Source organism: Periophthalmus magnuspinnatus, chromosome 22 (genome assembly GCF_009829125.3).
Source record: "Periophthalmus magnuspinnatus isolate fPerMag1 chromosome 22, fPerMag1.2.pri, whole genome shotgun sequence".
Classification (NCBI taxonomy): domain Eukaryota; kingdom Metazoa; phylum Chordata; class Actinopteri; order Gobiiformes; family Gobiidae; genus Periophthalmus; species Periophthalmus magnuspinnatus.
The window spans coordinates 7481667-7501834 of record NC_047147.1 but is presented as its reverse complement, the minus strand read 5'-3'; the positions used below and the strand labels follow the sequence as shown (position 1 = coordinate 7501834).

Below are 20168 nucleotides of genomic sequence, written 5' to 3'. Positions count from 1 at the left end.
AGGGAAGGAGCAGGATGTTCCCCTCAGGACGTGCTCGGGATGGGGGGTAGAGGCGCACACAGAGCACCCTCTCTCTGGGTCATGATGAGAAGTTTAACCAGTGTAGAGGTTCATAATTGGATTAAATATTTTAAGTTATAGACTGAAGACTGGAGACTGGAGAGTAACATTATGTTAAGTGTTTTAGCGTTCTGGTGTAAGAAAACCCACAGAATTTCTTGTTGTTTGTTTTCTGAGCACAAGGGCCACTGTAGGCCATAACAAAAGGCAAAACAAGAGCAAAACAACAGCAGTCTCAACTCAGCAGAGACAGTCTCCAAAACAGACCAGTAACGGACGAACAGAACCTTTACATCAACTTGTCACATACAAAAGCAGCAAAACATAAACAGTTACAAGAACCCTAACACCAAATATGAGATCATTAGAGGATTTTCAACAGTTCAGCTTTGGTCCCTGCTGTTATTATTTTTTTTAATTTGACTGTAAACTATTTAAATGTGTGTAATAATAATGCAACAGTGCAGCTTTATTAATAATAGTGCATCAGTTCTATGTAGTGCTTTTCTGGATGTCCCAGTGCAATTTCATGCAATATTCATTCATTCTATACTCAGCAGTGGAAAGTTACTATTGTAGCACAGCTGCCCTGGGGCAGACTGATGGAGGCAAGGCTGTCAATCTGCGCCATCGACCTCTAACCCCCACCACACACACACCACATTCATACTGGGCAAGGTGGAAGAAGTGTCTTGTCTAATGACACAAAGCACTCGAGCCACTGCAGCACCTGGTATTCCCAACAGTCTCCCATGGATTGGGCATGTTTTCGTCAGAAGAGAAATAAATGTCTATCAGCAATTAGAAAGGCAAAAACATCCTACTTCATGTCTGCGTTGATAGAGCCACGGAAATCCAACTAAGTTCTGGAGGACAATCAGATCCCTCTCTAAACCTAATAATTATACCTTACCAACTGATATTTTATTAGATTCCGGTAATATAAATTCAAAAGAAGAAATATGTGATGCTTTCAATAGACATTTTATCTCTGCATGTGATATGTTGAACAATGATGGTCCTTCTGATGTTGATTATGTTGAATCTGAACCTCGGACAGATAACCACATTTTTTCTTTAAGACCTTTCAGTTACGTGGAGGTCTTAAATGCTCTCCACTCCATAGACCCAAAGAAGTCCACGGGAGCTGGCAATCTCAATCCAAAACTTCTTTTATTAGCTGCCCCATATTTAATTCAACCTCTTTTACATATTTTTAATTTGTCAATTCAAATTGCAATTATACCGGAATTATGGAAAACAGCACATGTTTTGCCTTTACATAAAGGTGGGACAACTAAAAATGTAGATAATCTCCGGCCAATATCTAAATGACCTTGTCTTGCAAAAGTTTTAGAAAAGCTAGTTTCAAATCAAGTTACAGGTTATTTAAATAATTTCTCCATTTTGAAGTCTTATCAGTCGGGTTTCAGAAAAGGGCATATACTACCACAGAAGTTTTAAATGACATTTTCTCAGCCCTTGAAGATAAACAAGATTGTGTAGCTCTGTTTATTGATTTAACTAAAGCTTTTGATTCAGTGGATCATGGAGTCCTCCTGAACTGTCTGAAGCAGATTGGATTTGACAATGCTACATGTAACTGGTTCCAAAATTATCTTTCAAACAGAGCCCAGGCAGTAGTAGCCGATGGTTTTAAATCAGATTTTTTAACTTTAAGTAAAGGAGTGCCCCAAGGCTCAATTTTGGGCCCCCTACTTTATACTATTTTTATTAATTCTATTGGTCACAATTTAAAAGAAAGCCACATACATTTATATGCAGATGATGCCATTTTGGATACAAGTGCTCTCTGCTGATCAGGCACTTTTAAAACTGCAGCAAGATTTTAATGATCCAAAACTCCTTCATAAATCTTAAGCTGTTTTTGAATGCAAGTAAAACTAAGTATATGATTTTTTCTAAAAAAACATTTCAGTAACATGCAAGCTACAAACCTTTACACGCTAAATGGTACTTTCATTGAAAGAGTCGACACTTATAAATATCTTGGATTTTGGCTTGATGAAAACTTGTCCTTTAAAAAACATATCTCAGAATTATGTAATAGTTTAAAATCTAAATTATCATTTTATTACAGAAACAAATATTGTATCTCAATGAGTTACAGAAAAGAAATAGTGCAAGCAACCTTCCTGTCCGTATTGGATTATGGGGATGTTGTGTATATGCAGACTTCAGCCTCTGCTTTGAAACCATTGGATCCACTATTTCACTCGGCCCTTCGTTTTATTACAGGTGATGGATTTGTAACTCATCACTGTTTCTCTATGAAAAAGTGGGTTGGCCATCACTGTTTGTTAGAAGAGAACAGCACTGTATGAAGTTTATCTATAAGGGACTACTTCAAAAAGTGCCAGAAAACCTCACCTGTTTGTTAATCATTGATACCGGAACATTTAATATCAGATCACATGACTGCATAAGGGTAAGGACGAGCCGCACCAGAACTGAGATGGGAAAGAGGCTTTTAGCTGTTTTGCTTCACAAAAATGGAATATGCTCCAAGGAAAAGCAAAACTGGACACGTTGGTGACACAATTGCAATTTAATAAGCTGATAACAAACTTTTATACACACACCTGCACTTGTTATTGACGTTTTTTTATGGACTTATTTGTTTTGATTGTTTTTTCGGTTTGTGTTGTATTTTAAACAGAGCACCCATGAAAAAGAGAGTCTCTCATTGGGTCCCCCTGTATAAATAAAGATAAATAAATAAATCTAATTACTGACCAGGCCCAACCCTGCTTAGCTTCTGAGGTCTGACAAGCTCTGATAACTAGAAAACTAGTTTACACAATTACACCATTATACAACACTTTTATAACACATTATGATTGTTAATGTACTTCTCAACACATTTGACAAAGTTCATTGCCCTGAATGTTCTCTGTTAGCCACAGTTCACACTTTCCGCTTTTAGTAATAATAAATCAAAAATAACAAAGTAATAATACAAATGTCTTTTTTATGTGTTACATGAGCTCGGTGTTAGTGATTTGCTGATGTGACGGTGTCGATGCCGGTTAAGGGCTGTTAAGGTGGTATTAAAGGTGGTCTTAAGGCGGTATGCTGCTGAAAGGATGATTTGTTCATAAACGTGTGCTCCTGCATTTCTCACTTTAGTTCACAAAATGGCACTTTGATTACACACAGTTTACTGAAGGCGGTTTACTTTTCCTCACGCCACATCCCCAGTGAAATTATACAGTCGTTTGAACATTTTAAAGTCATCTTTGGGGGAAATCAGCTCAGTACTTATGATTTCAGCCATGATTAAAGCAGCCATCAAATAGCCATCTAGCCATGTTTTAGTGAACGCAACACTAGAGAACGAGAGAAAAATGACGAGGATTTGTATAATACTGTGGTCTGATGTGATAATATTCAGATACTGAGATTTTGAATAAATATTTATCTGACTTCTCTGCTGTTTATGCAGATAGGCAGTGGCTGAGAAGTTAGAGTGTTGGACCAGGACATGCTGTTGCTGTGCACTTGAGCAAGACACCCAACTTGCCAGTATAAAAAGATGGTATGTGAGAGAGGTATTGATAATGGTCGGAGGGGCTGACGGTGCAGTTTGGTGGCTTCACTGATACTGTGTACTGATAAAGAACACATTGTGACTGTGAGAAAGTCCGTTGTGTCTATGCTGCCAAAGGCTTCAGTCAGCTCTTTTTTATAATGACGTTTTTAATGACGAGACAAGCAGGTGGTAGATCATCCACCAAAAAGTTACATAGGGCACCTTTAACAGTCACCATGGAGACCAACTCTATGACCTTGACAGAAAACCCCTGTCTCATTTCTCATGTGACTTTAGTGTTTAGCATTAACAGAAACACATCTCTAACAGTTTACTCCTTGCTTCATTTTCAATGGAGAGGAATCCTGCGTCACTTGGACCACAGTTTGTCTTGTCTGCGTCTCATGTTACAGGCTGTGTACCAACCATCCAGTACTCAGACAAAACATCCAAAAACAAGATTCAAACAAGCCCTGCTGCTGCAGACTCTGTGGTGTTCTGGTCATGTTTGTCAAACAGAAATCCCTCTAAACAGACTCAAAAACTCAACATTGGCTGCTAGTGTAAGATGTTTATTTGAAAACATTTTGACAGCAACTGTATCAGGCACAAGGAGAGAAAATTGTGTTTTCCTACTGGAGGAATGTTACTCACTTCACTATAATGTACTCAGGTATAAATGAAATATAAAAAAAATGCCAATGTTTAGTAAAAGTGATTACTATCATGTAGCCCTGTGGAGGAAGAAGAACTCAGTTTTTTACTTAAGTAAAAGTACAGATACCGGAGCAAAAAAATAAACCCCAAAAAAACCCAACAATTCAGTAAAAGTAAATGTATCATGTGAAAAAATCTAAGTAAAAGTACCCATTTAAAATATACTTAAAAAGTAAAAAGTAAACGTATTTTGGGCAGATTTTTAGGTCTTATAAGGTTTCAAATGTATTGATTTTTATACAGATTTGTGCTGAAATATTAAAAGGTCTCAAACAATAATAAAAATACATTTACTTTTTAGTCCTGTTCAAAAATGTAGTGGAATAAAAAGTACTTGCTCTCAAATGTAGTGAAGTAAAAAAAAAGAAAAAAAAGTCCCCACTTTAAAATTTACCTCGGTAAAGTACAGATACCTAAAAATTATACTTCAGTACTTAACTCCGTTATGTTCTATCACTGATGTATGGAGAATGCAAGTGTGACCCTGTAGAGAAATGTGCCTTATTTTTCTCATAATGTTAAGGAAGGAAAAACTTTTATTTTAGAGGAAGTGTGATCCTCTCACTCTCTATATTCCTGTTTTGTCAGTCAGGTTTGGTGATAAGGATTCTTATTTGAAGTAATTAAGTCCCACCTCCTCCTGTTGAATGTCAGGTTCACATTAGTTTTTCGTTCTTTATTTGGACACAGAGAGAGGCTGGTTGACCAACCCTTTATTTTGCTAAACTAACAGATTATCGGTGAGTGCATGTTGAATTATTTTGATGTAAATATGGTACAAAATTATAATTCTAATTGGGAAATTGTTTATGCTATTGAAAGTTGAAGTTAACATAGAGGAAAAAACATGCTAACGTGATGCTAACGCGATGCTAATGCTAATCGCGAGTTGTAAACTATTATTTCATGTTAATGTGAAACTTATTTGTACCTGTTTTACGGAATTTTAAAGCAAGAATTAAGTTGACAACAAATGTCACTGTGTTTTTATTTAATTATGCACTGTTTTTCTGGTGACATGTGATGTTCTGATGCTAAATGCAGATTTGGATCCTTTATGCAAAAACATGTAATGTAATGCTAAACCAGCCAGGGATTACTGATGTAGTTGATACATTTAAAGGAGTTATTGTTATTGTAGTATTGCATTATTACCTGTTTGGTAAGATAAATAAGTTAATTTCATGTTTCACAAAAGTTACTAATTCAATTGGATACAAATATTAATCACAAATCACATGGTTAATGAGTTAAAAGGAATAAAGGACCAATTACTTTTATTATTATTTCATCTGTTTAAAACAATTCATCTGCAACAATGATATTTTGAGTTTAAAACATGCACGTATGTTACTGATATTGTAAATTGTACAATAAGGAGACAATATTTGATAATTTGAGATAAAAAATAATAATAATAAAACAAAACTACTACTACAAAGATTAGAAAACGGAAATGGATTTTTAATTATATGTGTACATTATTGTTACGCAGGCTAGGATTTTTTTATGGATTGTGACGATTCAGAAGACTCTCAGAGGAGATGGCGAGCCTGTCCCAGAACCCTGAACTGTGAATGGAGAATGGCAACTTTCTTAACTCTTCTTGTTGATCTCATCACATGGTAACCACTCAAACCACCACAATGACGAACCTTTTTGAACAATCAACTTTGACTGAAATAACTCAAATATCGATGAGTTCAGTAGGACTTTTTTTAAATTTAATGTACACAATGTGAATGTAGCACAGATTGCCGGCTGTTAAATTGTTAACAATTTAATTTTATTTCGTTTTTCTTCCTAAACTAAACCATCATTGTTCATTTCTGTCTTCTGCCATTTCATTTACACTCACTCTATTCTTATTCGTATTGTAGCCCTTACAAACTTAGCGCTTGGTCCAAACTAATACGTTATTTTAATATAGTATTCTTGAGTCTGGGGTTACACAAGATGAATTCAAAACATACTAAAAGTAAAACCTGTAAACTAAAATGTATTTCAAAACTCATTGTTGTGTGGGAATAATATAGAAGTTGACTTTTGAATGATGAGGAAATGGTTATATCTATTTCACATGAGTTATACTCACAGGACAGTTACAATTGGCTCATTCAATCATAAACAGACAATAGACAATAGGTGAATCATATATGTAAAGAAGTCACATTGTTGGCATGGTGGCTACAAAATGAGCCGTAGTAGCTGGTAAAGTTAGCCATGTTTATACTGTTTATACTGTTTGACTATATTATTACTCCAGCATAGGTCACCAGTTAGGGCACCTCCAATTAAGTACATACACGTCTTATCAAAATCCCTGCAACTTTATTTTAACATGTTGTATCTGTAATTCTCACAACCACAGTTCATCTCATGCTCCATGCTCTTACCAAGAGTAAAGAGGTCTTCTGTTGATTCAAACTCAATAACTGTCACTCATTTGGGGTTTGTAGTTTTCAACATCTTGTAGTTTTATTCGAAGCAGATTGTGTTCTGTTACAAAACATGTTAAAAACGTCTTATTATATAAAATGCTTGGTGTCCATTTCAACTTGAGTTTATTCGCTGCCAAAAGCTACACCTCCATTTGAAGTAGTGATCCAACAGAGACAAAGAAAACAGGAAAAGGCCTTAGAGGATTTCAAAATAAAAGCATGAAAAAGTCAGATAAATACAGCAAGGCCTGATGGGAAAATTCAGCATTCAGACAAGTGAGCGTATGGTAAAATATTGTTGAATAAAACACTCTCACCATAGGGAAAGCTTTTTACTCAACATGGAAGAATAAATTATTATCAACAATTTGAAGTGCCCTTTTCTTGTGAAGTAAATTATGTTATTTTAAAATTTTACATTCAAAATAAAACGTTACTCTCCAGGCACTTCAGATGTGGACCAAAACCAAATATACTGAAAAAAAATAACTTTTTAAATTTTTTGTTTAGTGATATAGCGTACTGTACAAAGGCCTTTATTATATTGACAATAAAAACTGGCATTTTAAAAGAAAACATTTACAGCAAAGCAAATAAATAGGTTTAAGTACTCACAAAAGTGTTGGGGCACTGGGACAGACAGAGGGTAAGACCAGACTCTATAGAAAGATGGACACAGGTGTAATATGAGGTCATTTCTCTCTAGCGCCATCTTGAGTTTAGCTCCAGTTTTGTAGGCTGTGTTGCTGTCTAGACTTTCTGGTTAGTCTTCTGGTATTCCGATTCAATTCAGAATAAGGTTGTCTCTCTTTGTCATTGACCTTAGAATGGGTAATTTTTTTATTATTTACCAATAAAATGATTTTGATTCACGGACAAACATTTAAGCCAGAACATCGCATTACTGCTTCATTTATGGCTGACATGTGCCTAGAACTGAATAGGTACAAACTGGCTGACGTCAATATTCACTGTGTCCATCCTTTTATCCAATCCAGAGGGAGAAAATCATAGAAAATACTGAAAAAGGCCATTGCACAGTGAAGTGTACTCGTTTAGCAGCGAGTGAATGAGAGCCTAAACCTTCAATGACACTACAAATTGCCTTTCCTTTAGCGGTGTGGCTTTGTGTAAACATTTCACCCCTGCTTTGTGTTTGGGGTCAGCTGACAGATGCTGAAACAGGAAGAAAAAAAGAAAAAGATGTCCGTTTGGCAATCCCATGCTCCTTCACTGCACCCGTCCACGCTGCAGCGAATCAAGCCAAAATAAGACTCAATTTGGCACTTTTGACTACAGTTTCTTTAGACAAACTGATACAAATATACTGCTTAGAAATATTTATTAAAAGCTGTGAGGTCAAAAGACCAAACAACATTCCTTCATTTCAGTTTTAATACTAGACAGCAGCGATAACATCTGGGCAGCTGTTGTGCAATGTACAACACTGCCTTTAGCTTTAGCATCACCACACAGCCTCCCTGCTACAACAGCAGACCTTCTGAATAAAAGAGTAGGAAATACCAATCAAGTATATGGCACATGGCACTTTTCTCTACTGGGCTGACACCCAGGCAATGGGAACATACTGTTTTGATGCAGAAAATTCACATTAATATTAGCATTTAAATCTACCAGATTGAATGTTGAATCATTGTGTCTTGTCATTAAAAACATGTGAGTTTTATTCAGGAGGCTGCTCTACAGTGAGGAGTGGTCCATGTCTCTCATGTCTCTAAGTACTTCAGTCGCGCTGAAAGGCCTCTCTGGCACATAGAGTGAAGCGCTGCTTTTTCTTGCCCAGCAAGAGCTCATCGTTGCTTTTCACTTTCGCAAACATCAACAAAACCACGAGTCTCCGCTGGGGCTCGATTCACACTCGCTTTGCACAATAGTCTTCTGTCTGTCATACATTCGCTCTTTAAAAACTTGTAAACAAACCAAACATCTAAGATGGATCAAACTCAGAGAAGCCTGCCAGTTGTGAAAATCACGTCGCAGTTCTGCCATAAAATAAGTTACAAAAATCAAAATAAAAATCTGCGTACAGTACTAAAACCTAGACTAAACTTTTCTTAGGAACCACATGTTAACTCTATAAATATCTTTACAAATATACATGTTAATTATTCAAATAAACCTTTTCTTAAATGATTAAATGTTTTACACATCGACAGTGTCTTCTAGACTGCAACGCTCCGGTCCTAAACAATATTTAAAAAATGTTTTTTGTCTTTTACAGCTGAGGATATATCATACATATTTGCATTTGTATATTTACAATAAATCATTTTTAGATACATTAAAAAACCCTCCAAACATTTGTACTTATGACTGAACGACCCTGAATGTATCACAAAAACAGCTTGTTCGGGTTGTGGCGCTTAGAAACTCAAATGTTCACATAATAATCCTTTGAAAAATGTGTGGAAAAAAATGTCTTCGGAAGTATTAGTCTCATCCATGTCAGGTTTATGGTTTCTTGCTGGTAACGTTATGACCAATCAGATGTGTTTGTTGCAAGTTCCTTCCTGGTGACTGACCAATGCCCTTCATTGTGTGTTGTTTTAAATATTTGTCCATAACTTTTTGAGTCTGAGGAGGTTTAATCCCAATAGGCACGGAATGGTTTCTCCCACAGATGATCCGTATAACAAAAGACTGGCCCAAGTACAAAAATATATAACTTTATTCAAGAAAAAAACAAAATAATCCTTCACGTTTTCTGGAGTCTCGAAGTTGAGGAAGAAGTCTACAACTCTGAGTTTTCACAGAGTTTAAGACATTGTATTGCATGAGTTTGTAGCTGAGATTGGTGGGCGAGAAAGGGGGCATGCTTTAAGTCCGAATGGCCCCGTTTGAAGACAGCTGCTTGGGAAGACAGGGCTCGTCAGGGAGGGGGTCATGAGCGAAAACGGAGTCATCGCCTGAGGAGCAGGTGGAGTTTGAGTCGGGACAGGTGGGAGAGTACTGCTCAAATGGCACGGACAGGTCCAAATACTCCTGTGATAAAGAACAAGACAATGGTTAAAGGTTGTATTTTTTTAAACATTCATTGTATTTTTAGTAATCCTGTATTATCCTGCACTTGTAAATTTCTGTTTCCCCCTACCCTCTATTCAAAACATTACGTGGACCCATTTCTATGATTATCTAGTTACATTAGAGTTGTTGCAGTAATGATTCAAATGCCAAGTGTTTTCATTTGATCAAAGCTCACATGTTGCAATGTTTTTGGCTGGTGGGCGTAAGACTAATGAAGATGATTCAGGATTAAAAGTATAAAACAAAACATATTAAAATAATTCCTGTTATATTTTTATAATTGTCAGTGATCCCACGATGTCTCATGTGAACTAAACCTGACCTTGTGTTGTCCAGATAGAGCCATGGAGCCTTTGATTTGGAGCCATTTATCAAACTGAGAATAAGATCAAGCAGGTACAAGACATTTCAGTGACAGCACGTTAGCGGAAATCATCAGGTCACCGCTTTGTACTTGAGGCAGAAATACAGCTGATTCACTTGATCAGAATACAGGGCTTGTTTTTGTATTTGCAATTAATGACTTTCTCACATGTGCAGTTTATCCTCTGGCAGAACAAAATACCTTGAAATCACATAGACTGATTTTTGGTGCCATTATCCTAATAAGTAGTAGAAGTAGTAGTAATAAAGCCTACATTATTGTTCTTTTTTCATTTTTTAGATGACTTACACTCTATTCTAAAAGGTTACATAATGTTATACCTACAGCAGCAGAAGCCCAAAACTTATCAATGTCAGTCCGATAGTATTGAGTTATTGAGTTAATTACATGTATTTGAGTGACTTCATTAAATGTGTACTTCTCTGAATAGTAGTAGTATGTTGACAAGACTAATATTCATGTGTTTTTTTTGGTTTATATCTCTAAATACCAGATTTTGTGCACCGTTTGTTTTGTCCTTCCAACTGTAATAACTTCAAATTATAAATAAAAAGTTGGGTCCAGGCAGAAACTCTTACCAAAATTGCCATTGTGCATTACACTTACCTCCCTTGGACCACTACTGTATATTTCTACTGAAGTAAAGCTACTTTCCCCTGCTCTGATCTCAGTAAATAGCGTCTATCTTTGTTCTGCTCCTTTGGCTTGGTTCCACACTGTAATGCTCCCTCTTAGCTGCTCTGATATGCCTCTCTATGGTCTGGCCTGTTTCTAATCTCTGTTTTCCTCCCGTTTCCTCAGTCTCAGTGGCTGCAGCTGTTAGGAGCACTCACATCTGTGGAGGTCATAGATAAGATCCGGTCGTGGTCCTCCACCAGTTGTCTGAACGTGGGCCTTTGGGACGGGACAGCGTGCCAACACTCCCTCATGATCATGTACCTATCACACACAGGGCAGAGGAACACTTTAAATGCACTTAAAATACACTTTAAACACAGAGGGACAGGGGGGTCTGTGGTCGCTCTGATCTGGTGATGGGACAAGACTAGTCTATAGACAAGTTTAATCTTAACGTAACATCACCATCCATATCAGGTAAATAGCTGCAACATTTGTAAATAACATTTGTTGTAAATAACATTTGTTGTAAAGCTACAACATTTTCCTATTTTGTGTAGCTAACTTGTACTAAAAGTATATAAATAAAGTGATATACATTGAATGCAATCAATACTGGGTTTCCAGCAGTCCTGAAATGGGATCTACTGCCAGTAAGTACTATTAATTTGTCTCAGTTAAATCACTATAAAATTTAGCAACTACATAAAGCAACTAAACCAACTAGCAACTAACAAACGCAACTAATAAAATCCTCAATATCTTGGAACAAATCTGTATAAGAAAAGACTAAGACTAAAACTTAAAACTTAAAGCCAGACTAGAATTTACGAATGAGCCACTTCCGGACACACATGCGCTTTACTCCTTTACAATCAATGTTAGAATATTAGTTTTGTAATTCACTCTTACAGTTCATGTGTGCAGTTGGCTGGTTTGTCCATCCTGTGTCCCTCCTTCAGCAGTTTGAACAGCTCCTCTACTGGTATCCCGGGATATGGAGACCCCCCCAACGTGAAGATCTCCCAGAGCAGCACGCCATACGACCACCTGCACAAAAAAGGAAAAAGGAAAATGCATATGAGTTTTATTATTCAATTGTATTATTGTTTAGCCCCAATAGCAATGGTGTAGTAGTGATAATAACAGAAGTATCTATAGGCATTGGTAAATCGCTTCAACTCTGAAAACGTTTTGCTTTATAATTTTAAGTGACATTAACTGAACTTGTCAAAATTAAAATCCCAAAAGCCATAGTGTTGGTGCAGTAACCAGAGTAGTTAGCACGTGGTTTAATACTTAGAGTCCTATATAAGGCATTACAAACTGCACAAATACAATGTAAAAATACAATATCAGAAACACATTACAGACGAGACAGTGCCCTAAGCAGTTTTACACAGCTGAATGAGAAAGATGAGTAAGTATTGATTCTCCATGTTTGTGCACTCAATTTAAGACTCCACTTGACTCTTATTGTTGTGGACGGAAGGTCAATAATTATTTAAGCCAACAGGCCTCTCCTCCAGACAGGAATAAAAGGAGCACATCTCCAGTGCAATAAATACTTAAAAAAAAATCTATAATCAGCTCAAGGCAAAGCCAATCATACAGGCTATTGCTGTCCAAGCTATAACAAATATCCTAACTCATAATACATATACAATGATAACAGCTCAGATGTTGGCTTCTGCCCACTGCAGTTTGATTAGTTAAAGGGCCCATATTACACCATTTTATGATCTATATTTTAATGTTGTTTTCTCATCACAAACATACCTGGAGTTGTGTTTTGTTTCAATTACACATGTTTAACACACAAACCCTGCATATTTGAGCTGTGTTCTTTTCTCAAATGGAAAACTCTATGTTCCACTTTGTGGTGTTATGTGGTAATACAGGAAGTGCTCCACTGTGTTTTTAAACTCCATACACCTTCACTAAGGATGATTCCAGCCCTGAAATTGACAATCTCTACTACACTGAAGGTAAAACGTGGCTGTTAACTTGAAAACTACTGCTTCATGACATCACAAGGTGGAACAGCATTTTGAGCTTTGGAGATGTACAGACTAATAAAAGGTTACTCAAAGATGTGTGAATGAAACAAAACACAACTCCAAGTATGTTTTTTTAGGAGGTAATGGCATAATAACATGGCTTAAAGCTCACAAGAGTCAATTTTGTGTAATATTGGACCAATAAAAGGTGCTCTATGCAACTTTTATGGTAGGGTTATACCACTTGCTTGTTTCTTTGCCTAAAATGTTCCACAGCCTGGCATTAACCTGAACTATCTCCATGAAAACAAGCAGAGGACGCCATCAGGTTACAGGCCAGGTGTGTGGAGACACGACCCCGCCCATAATAAGAATGTGTCTTTTTCAAGGTATTTTTTCTTGCAACATCTGCAGTGAATAAATGCACAGTAAATAAGTTGCCATACTGTGGAACTACCCTGGAAACGCAATAACATCTCCATGGATACAAGCAGGTAGCGGACCCTCCTCCAGAAAAGTTACACAGTGCACCTTCTTTAGGAAAATGCATACCGGTAGTTACTTTTACATAATTAAATGTTTTTCTTTTTGCCAAAACATTTGTGGCAGTAGTAGAATGAATTTGCTTTAAACTAATTAGGTTAAGAGTTAAAGTGCAGTCTAGTACCCCATTATGCATTTTTTTTTTTACCAAATGGCCTTCCTTTCACTGCACTTTGACAGTTTAATCGAATTATCCACGCTCCTGTTCAGGAAAAACAAACTGTCCCAATGAGGCCACCGTAGCATCACTAACAGAGCAGACAGGGGAGGACAGAAGCATCAAAGAGGATTGACAAAATGCATGAATGAAAAATCTGGGCACAATCTGTGTGTTGTGACTTGTGCATGACATGAAACCAGTGGTGCGTTCAGGAGCAGCAGGTGTTTTGTATTCAGTGTTGTGTACCCTAGTTTAATATTCACAGACCATTAGAGGCCTAATAGCAGGAGACAATTAAACATGACTTTATTTAGAAGTGAACTGAGCACAGAGGAGGGAACGAGGAGGGAGGAGCGAGGAGTCAACGCTGCTTTAATGGTAGAGTTTAGGTATCTTAAACTTAAAGTCTCAGCCAAATAAGAGTCAGGTTTGTGGAGATGCAAGCCTGCTCCTAGAAAGGACACATGTTTTACAGTGCCATAAAAATAAAAGTAAATATTGACTAAATTAAAAATGCAGTTTAAATTTGGTACATTTTTACTAAATCATGATTAAAACTTAAAATCATGGTTGGTGTAGTGTCTACTGAGTTCAGTCCTAATTTCAATGTGGTGTTTTTTCGTGTAAACACTGTCAAGTCTTGCAGGTGTCATAAGACGGCAGATAAACTGTACTTTTAAAAAAAACATGTGGTTTAAACAAAATGTGGCTATAAACCATCAAAACGTCTCTTATAACCCACAGTCGGTATCTAGAGATAATATCTGAAAGCAAAATGCAAACGTATAATGCTATAACTTCTGGCAAACACAAAGTAATTTTCTTGCGTTCACTTATGAGCTGAGATTAGATGTCTATCTCCCTGATAAAGCACGGGGGTCAAAGGTGAAGTGTCCCGCGGCGTTCTAAGAGTAAACCACTACTGTAGCACGAGGAGGAGGTCGTGTTAACTCGGAGCTGCTGTAATAACAGTCTCAGCTCTAATCGGTCCGTCCCGCTGCTGACAGGGCCCTGTGTTTGTGTTGGACCCCTCTGATGGGACACCGTCTGGGGCAATGAGGGAGGGGAGGGGGGGAAGGAAGAGAGGGAAGAGCGAGGAGAATCAAGGGAGACGGGAGGAGGGGGAGAGAGAAGGGGAAGAGAGAGAGAGAGGGAAGAAAGGAAAGACGGGGAGAGGGAATAGAGAAGGGGGAGAGAAAAGGGGAAGAGAGAGAAGGAAAGGGGGGAGAAAGAGAGACGGTGAGGGGGAGGAGGGGAAGAGAGAAGAGGAGAGATGAGAAGGAGGAGAGAGAAGGAAGAAATAGGGGAAAAAAAGGAGAGATGGGGAGAGGGAAGAGAGAGAGGGGAGGAGAGGGAGAGAAAAAGAAGGGAAGGGAGCAACTAATAAGAGACATATTGACCTGTTAACTCGCTGCCAAAACAGAAGCAAGAGGTTAAAAAGTTTTGTTTGACCTGATTGTTTTGGAAAACGGCGGCAGTGAAGCGTGGATTCCAACAAGTTTAAAGTTCCTCTGCGCAATTTGTAATAATAACTTGGTAACAGACAAATCATTGAAATACAGCACGTCAGTATGTGTGAAAAAGGGGTAATTTACCGTATATAAACGAATTTTACCCATAATGCTTCAAATTATGCTAACAAGAAAAATACATTATACTAATTTAACCGGGCATTTTGCTGTAACTTGTTGGGAAATGACTGCAAGGGCTAACAGTTTTTGCAATGCAGTGCCACTACAAATATATCTCAAAAATGCAGTTGAGTTATATGTAAAAATGTGTTGTAATGAAACCGGTAGCTTGTCAGTTCTTGGGTTGAACACCTTATTAATCATCTCTTTGACAGTGTGGTTTTGAGCTGATAAAACAACACTGAAACTCGCTGTATCTGCCCCTCTGATGTTCAGTCTGGAGCTTAAAGAACAAACGCACTGAGGAATGTCAACGCTTAAACAGGAATCTTTGGGATTAGGAGATATTTTTCATATTCGAGAACTCCGTAGCTTTGCGTTCACACCACCAGTTTGATGCTAACGTGCTCAGTCATGGCATGTCAGCACTGTAAAGAAGCATACATGAGCAGAGAGCTGGTATTTGGATTTCGTTTTGGATTATGAAAACTTACACGTCGCTTTGGTGAGTATAGACCCGGTCAAAAAGTGCCTCGGGTGCCATCCATTTCACAGGCAGACGACCCTGGAACAACAAAACAGAACCCGCCGTCAAAATAGGGATCAAATATATTCAACATGAGCTGGAAAAACACACATGGAAGTTTAGTAAGAGAAGAAAACGGATTAGGAGAGATTGATCATTGGGTGTAAGATATAATCGCTATGAACAACCTGACCTCTTTGGCTTACACATGTTTGGGTCAAAAGGTAATCCTGTATGATTCTTAGAGACAAGAGGTAGAGTTGAATAAGTTAAGGTTTTCTGTTTATGAAAAGGATGGATAATATTAGGAATTAGTAATTTATAGTAGTTTATTCAATGTTAGCATGTGTTTTTTGTCTAATGAAGGACCATTCTGTTCTTGTTCAAATGAGTATGTAGTTTAAATCCAATCCAAACTCCAATTCACTTTACCTTGAAAAATGGTCACCCACCTTTCTGTGACTGCTGCACATACCTCGTCATATTGGTCGTAAAATGTTTGTATTGACCCGCTCTACATGATTCGGGTATTTTTATTTCGCTATTGTGTCCTTAACTCAAGATAATAACTTTAATAACGGACAAATCGGGGCTTCTTTTCCTAAGGTTGCTCTCGCTAGCATAACAACAGGTTTGATTGACAGTGTTGCTAAGCGACCCGCCCCCTGCTAAACCAGTTGTGTGGGAAGGAGCGTTACCTTCAACGACCTTGCTCCAGATTGGCTCTTTGGTTGCTCTGTTACTCGTGGTCTATGGTTCCATCTTCACTATTTTGGAGTGAGTGTTATAATTACTAACACTACATTTTTAACATGCCTAAACCTTCTTAGTGACATTGTTTGACTTTTTATTCTTTACATTTTGAGCAATCAACAAACTCTACTGTGCAGATCTGTCCTACACAACAGTCCAGTCCTGTATATTTGTATATTTGTGTTGTGCGTCTGTGGTGGACTCACGTTGGTGGTCTTTTTGTAGTAGTCGATGTTGTGCACGTCCCTGGCCAGTCCGAAGTCTGCGATCTTCATCACATTGTCCTCAGTCACAAGGACATTTCGGGCCGCCAGGTCTCTGTGGATGCACTGCAATGTGAAGCAGAGGATAATACATCAATAAAACTGTTCAAACCCATGCAAAACACCTGCCACCTTGAGCCCACCAGGAGTTTAACTTTGGGTAAAGTCAAAAGCATCATTTATACATTCAGCATAAACAGTGAGAGACTGTGTGTTAAGATGTGCTCTAATGATAAACAACCAACCAGAACATTATGACTAAATCACAAGGGGATTAATTGTCCTTCCAACTGTAGGACACTTGATGTGTTAACTATGATATACTGTGTAACTTTTGTGGAGGAAAGTTCTTGACACTAAACTCATCACTATAGAGACACACAGGCGATGCAAACAGGCCAAGTTATAGGTCAGATCTGTGTAGATGTGTTGCCCTCAAGGTATTTTTTTTAACAATAAAACACCTGTAATTGAAAATATGCACAATGGAGAAGTTTAATACCACGCTGAGGGTCATTCCAGGTAAAACAATAAAGCACATCTCCATGGAGACAAGCATGTGGCAGGCCCTCCACCCAAAAATTTCCATAGTGCACCTTTAATGCTTGGTTGAGTTCTTCTCCTTTCTTTTTTAATGTGTACATAAATACTGTATAATGGATGTCTGTGTAATCCTTCCTTCAGTTTCCAGTCAGAACTGAAGAAGCCACTTGGATGAGCGACGAAACGTGTTCACTCCAAACCTTTTGCCCATTTGAGTCCAATTTTCTTTTGCTATCGTATAATGGGCAAAATATTGCTTCCGTATTTCATTACAACTCAATTTGCTCTTTTTCACAGTGCTTTTGTTGGGCTATTGACTCATTGACCAAATAATTTCCCCTGTGAATCAATAAACCTTGCCTCAGCCTTAGCTAAAAGCATTTTTTTTATTCCTTTCTATTAAAACTAAACAAGTCCTGTAATGTGTTTGTTGCAAATTAAACAGCTTAAAATGGTTCTGTAGACTGGTTAGTGGTGGTTTGGTACGGACCTTCTGGGAGGCGAGGTACTCCATGCCGCGTGCCACCTGGTAGGCACAGGACACCAGGTCTTTAAAGGTGAGCGTCTCATCGGGGATTTTACAGGTGTCGAAGGAGTAGTCCATCCCAGGAGGTCGCCGCGCTCTGAGGTACTCCCTGAGGTTTCCTTTAGACGCATACTCCACCAGCACGTACAGAGGACCTGAGTACAGCAAGGAAATTAGTTAGATAATGACAATTACTTCATATCTTTATACAAGTATAGCTGTCCGTGTTATGTTTGACAATGTATAGTTTTAGTGCTGTTTGGCAATTGGACAAGATCAGTGTTCGATGTTGGATTTTATGTTTAAAATCGGGGGGACAGTAGCTCAGTTGGTAGAGCGTTTGTCCACTGATCTGAAGGTGTGTGGTGCGATTCCAGCTCCCACAGATAAATGCTGTTATTGTGTCCTTGGGCAACACACTTAAACCACCTCGCCCCCAATGTCTGCGTAGACGTGTGTGTGAATGGGTGAGTGGTTCCTTGATGTAAAGCGCTTTGAATGCCTTGAAGGTGGAAAAGCGCTATGTAAAGATTAAAAAAAAAATGACCATGTTTAACTTAAAATGTAATAATCAAAACTTGTAGTATATAAATCAGCCAGTTGTAAACACTCACCGTCTTGTGTACACGCTCCCAGCAGATTGATGATGTTTTTATGTTTCCCAATCATCTTCATCATCTCCATTTCTGACACCAGGTCTGACAAATCTTTATCTGTCGCGTCATCTACAAACACACCAAAGCTTTCAGTAAGTACTTTTACTCTACTAATACAAAACACTTTAAAGTAAGAACACATTTATATATTAAGCACTTACCTTTCAACATTTTGGCAGCGACAGTGAGGGGCTTGTTTGGTTTTTCTTTATCGATGCCCACAGCCTCAGCCATGACCACCTGACCGAAGCAGCCCTCCCCCAACGGCTTACCCAAGGTCAACCTGCAACCACATAAGACATAAGACACAATATTACACCTATATTATATAAATGATGTGCTGCATAGATGAGTCCTGATGGAGAAACCTTGAAAAGGCAGTGTTTTCTTCACTTTATTCATCACACAAGGACAGAACGGGGCATTCAATGTGAAACGACTTGTTGCTTGGCAGCCACAGACATTCTACAGGCCTTTATGCTGTGTGCCTTTATTTTCTACACACATTAACTTGTGATTGGAAGTCATTAAAGGTGAAATAGTTTAGTCAACTGACTCATTTGATCTTAGCCATGTTGCACTCTTATCCACTCATCCAAAACATATCTTGAGTTGTGTTCGTGCATGTGCAAGTTTGCGTAGTTTTAAATAAGATTTTGCGTTTGTGTGCTATATAGGTACAATTTATGACACCCATGCATCAGATTTTTATGTTTTGGACAATTAAAATCACAATATAGGTCTAAAACAAAATTTTTTATATGAATTTCTTTTCATTGGTATAAAAATTGATACCAGCAGCTTGTTTTTAGCATAAGTTAAACTGCTTCAAGTAAATAAAAAAACCTTGGATCATGGACAAGGAAACTTAAATTCGAATCCAAAATGTTATTTGACCCTTGACTTTGGCCTAATCTTTTTATGAATGGCCTTTATTGAACATCATGAATTTATTATTATTATTATTATTATTAGAAATACATGAATCAAAGTTTTCAAAAGCAAATGAGAAGTTACTAGCAATCTCTACATCCTTAATTGGATTTGTAAACCATCTCATATAACTGATCCCTCCATACCTTGTCCGCGGAAACTCCCACTTGGGGTCCGAGGGCAGCTCCAGCTCGGACACGTGGGCGAGCATGGGCCCGTCGCTGGAGGAGAGCCGTGCGATCCGAACCAGGGGAGTGTTGGAGTTCATGGAGGAGTTTGAATCCAAGGAGACCTGCTGGGAACAAAAGCACTATGTTATAACCTCTGCTAAGGCTGTGGCACCAGAGACTGAGAGAAAACACAGGGGAGAAGAGTCAGGACATTATGTGAACTAAAAATATGAATTATTAGTTTATCATCGCTCTTATTAAATGGTTGCTTGCTTAAGTGTAGATGCGTTTAGTCCAGTAGATATCCTTTTTTCCAACAGTTCCGTTATGCATAATTCATTTAGTTGGATGGTGCACAATAAAAATAAAAAGATTCCATCATTTGACAGCTGAAAAGTCCTCAAAAATGGTGCCTATAACAGGAGAAAGTCATGGGACAGGACTGAAACCCATTTACTTCAAACGCATCTACTTGAAAAACACCTTGAACTGGACCAAATCTTTCTACAGAGGAATTTGCCACACTAGCCAAACTGCATTTCATTTCATATTTCTCATGTAAAAAATGCTACAGATGTCGAGGGGGGCGACTTAAATAAATGGCTGAACACGAATCTGGCACTAAGTAAGATAAATGTAACAGGA

The 20168-nt window shown here is 38.0% G+C and overlaps 1 protein-coding gene across 14 annotated transcripts in view; it reads right to left on the bottom strand.

The window, feature by feature from the left end:
* Positions 1-6782: 6782 nt before the first annotated feature.
* Positions 6783-20168, bottom strand: part of fgfr3 (fibroblast growth factor receptor 3) — a 76820-nt gene continuing 63434 nt past the window's right edge. For 11 of the 14 annotated variants that reach the window (XM_033987921.2, XM_055231205.1, XM_033987920.2 and 8 more), the window contains exons 10-18: positions 19500-19648; positions 18582-18703; positions 18379-18489; positions 17729-17919; positions 16639-16761; positions 15648-15718; positions 11732-11869; positions 11035-11140; positions 6783-9774 (exon numbers count right to left, since the gene is read on the bottom strand). In XM_033987921.2, coding sequence (XP_033843812.1) covers positions 9610-9774; positions 11035-11140; positions 11732-11869; positions 15648-15718; positions 16639-16761; positions 17729-17919; positions 18379-18489; positions 18582-18703; positions 19500-19648 — 1176 coding nt within the window. In that variant the 3' untranslated portion in view covers positions 6783-9609. The remainder of the gene's footprint in view (positions 9775-11034; positions 11141-11731; positions 11870-15647; positions 15719-16638; positions 16762-17728; positions 17920-18378; positions 18490-18581; positions 18704-19499; positions 19649-20168) is intronic. The other 3 variants (XM_033987922.2, XM_033987926.2, XM_055231207.1) reach the window with 1 other exon arrangement.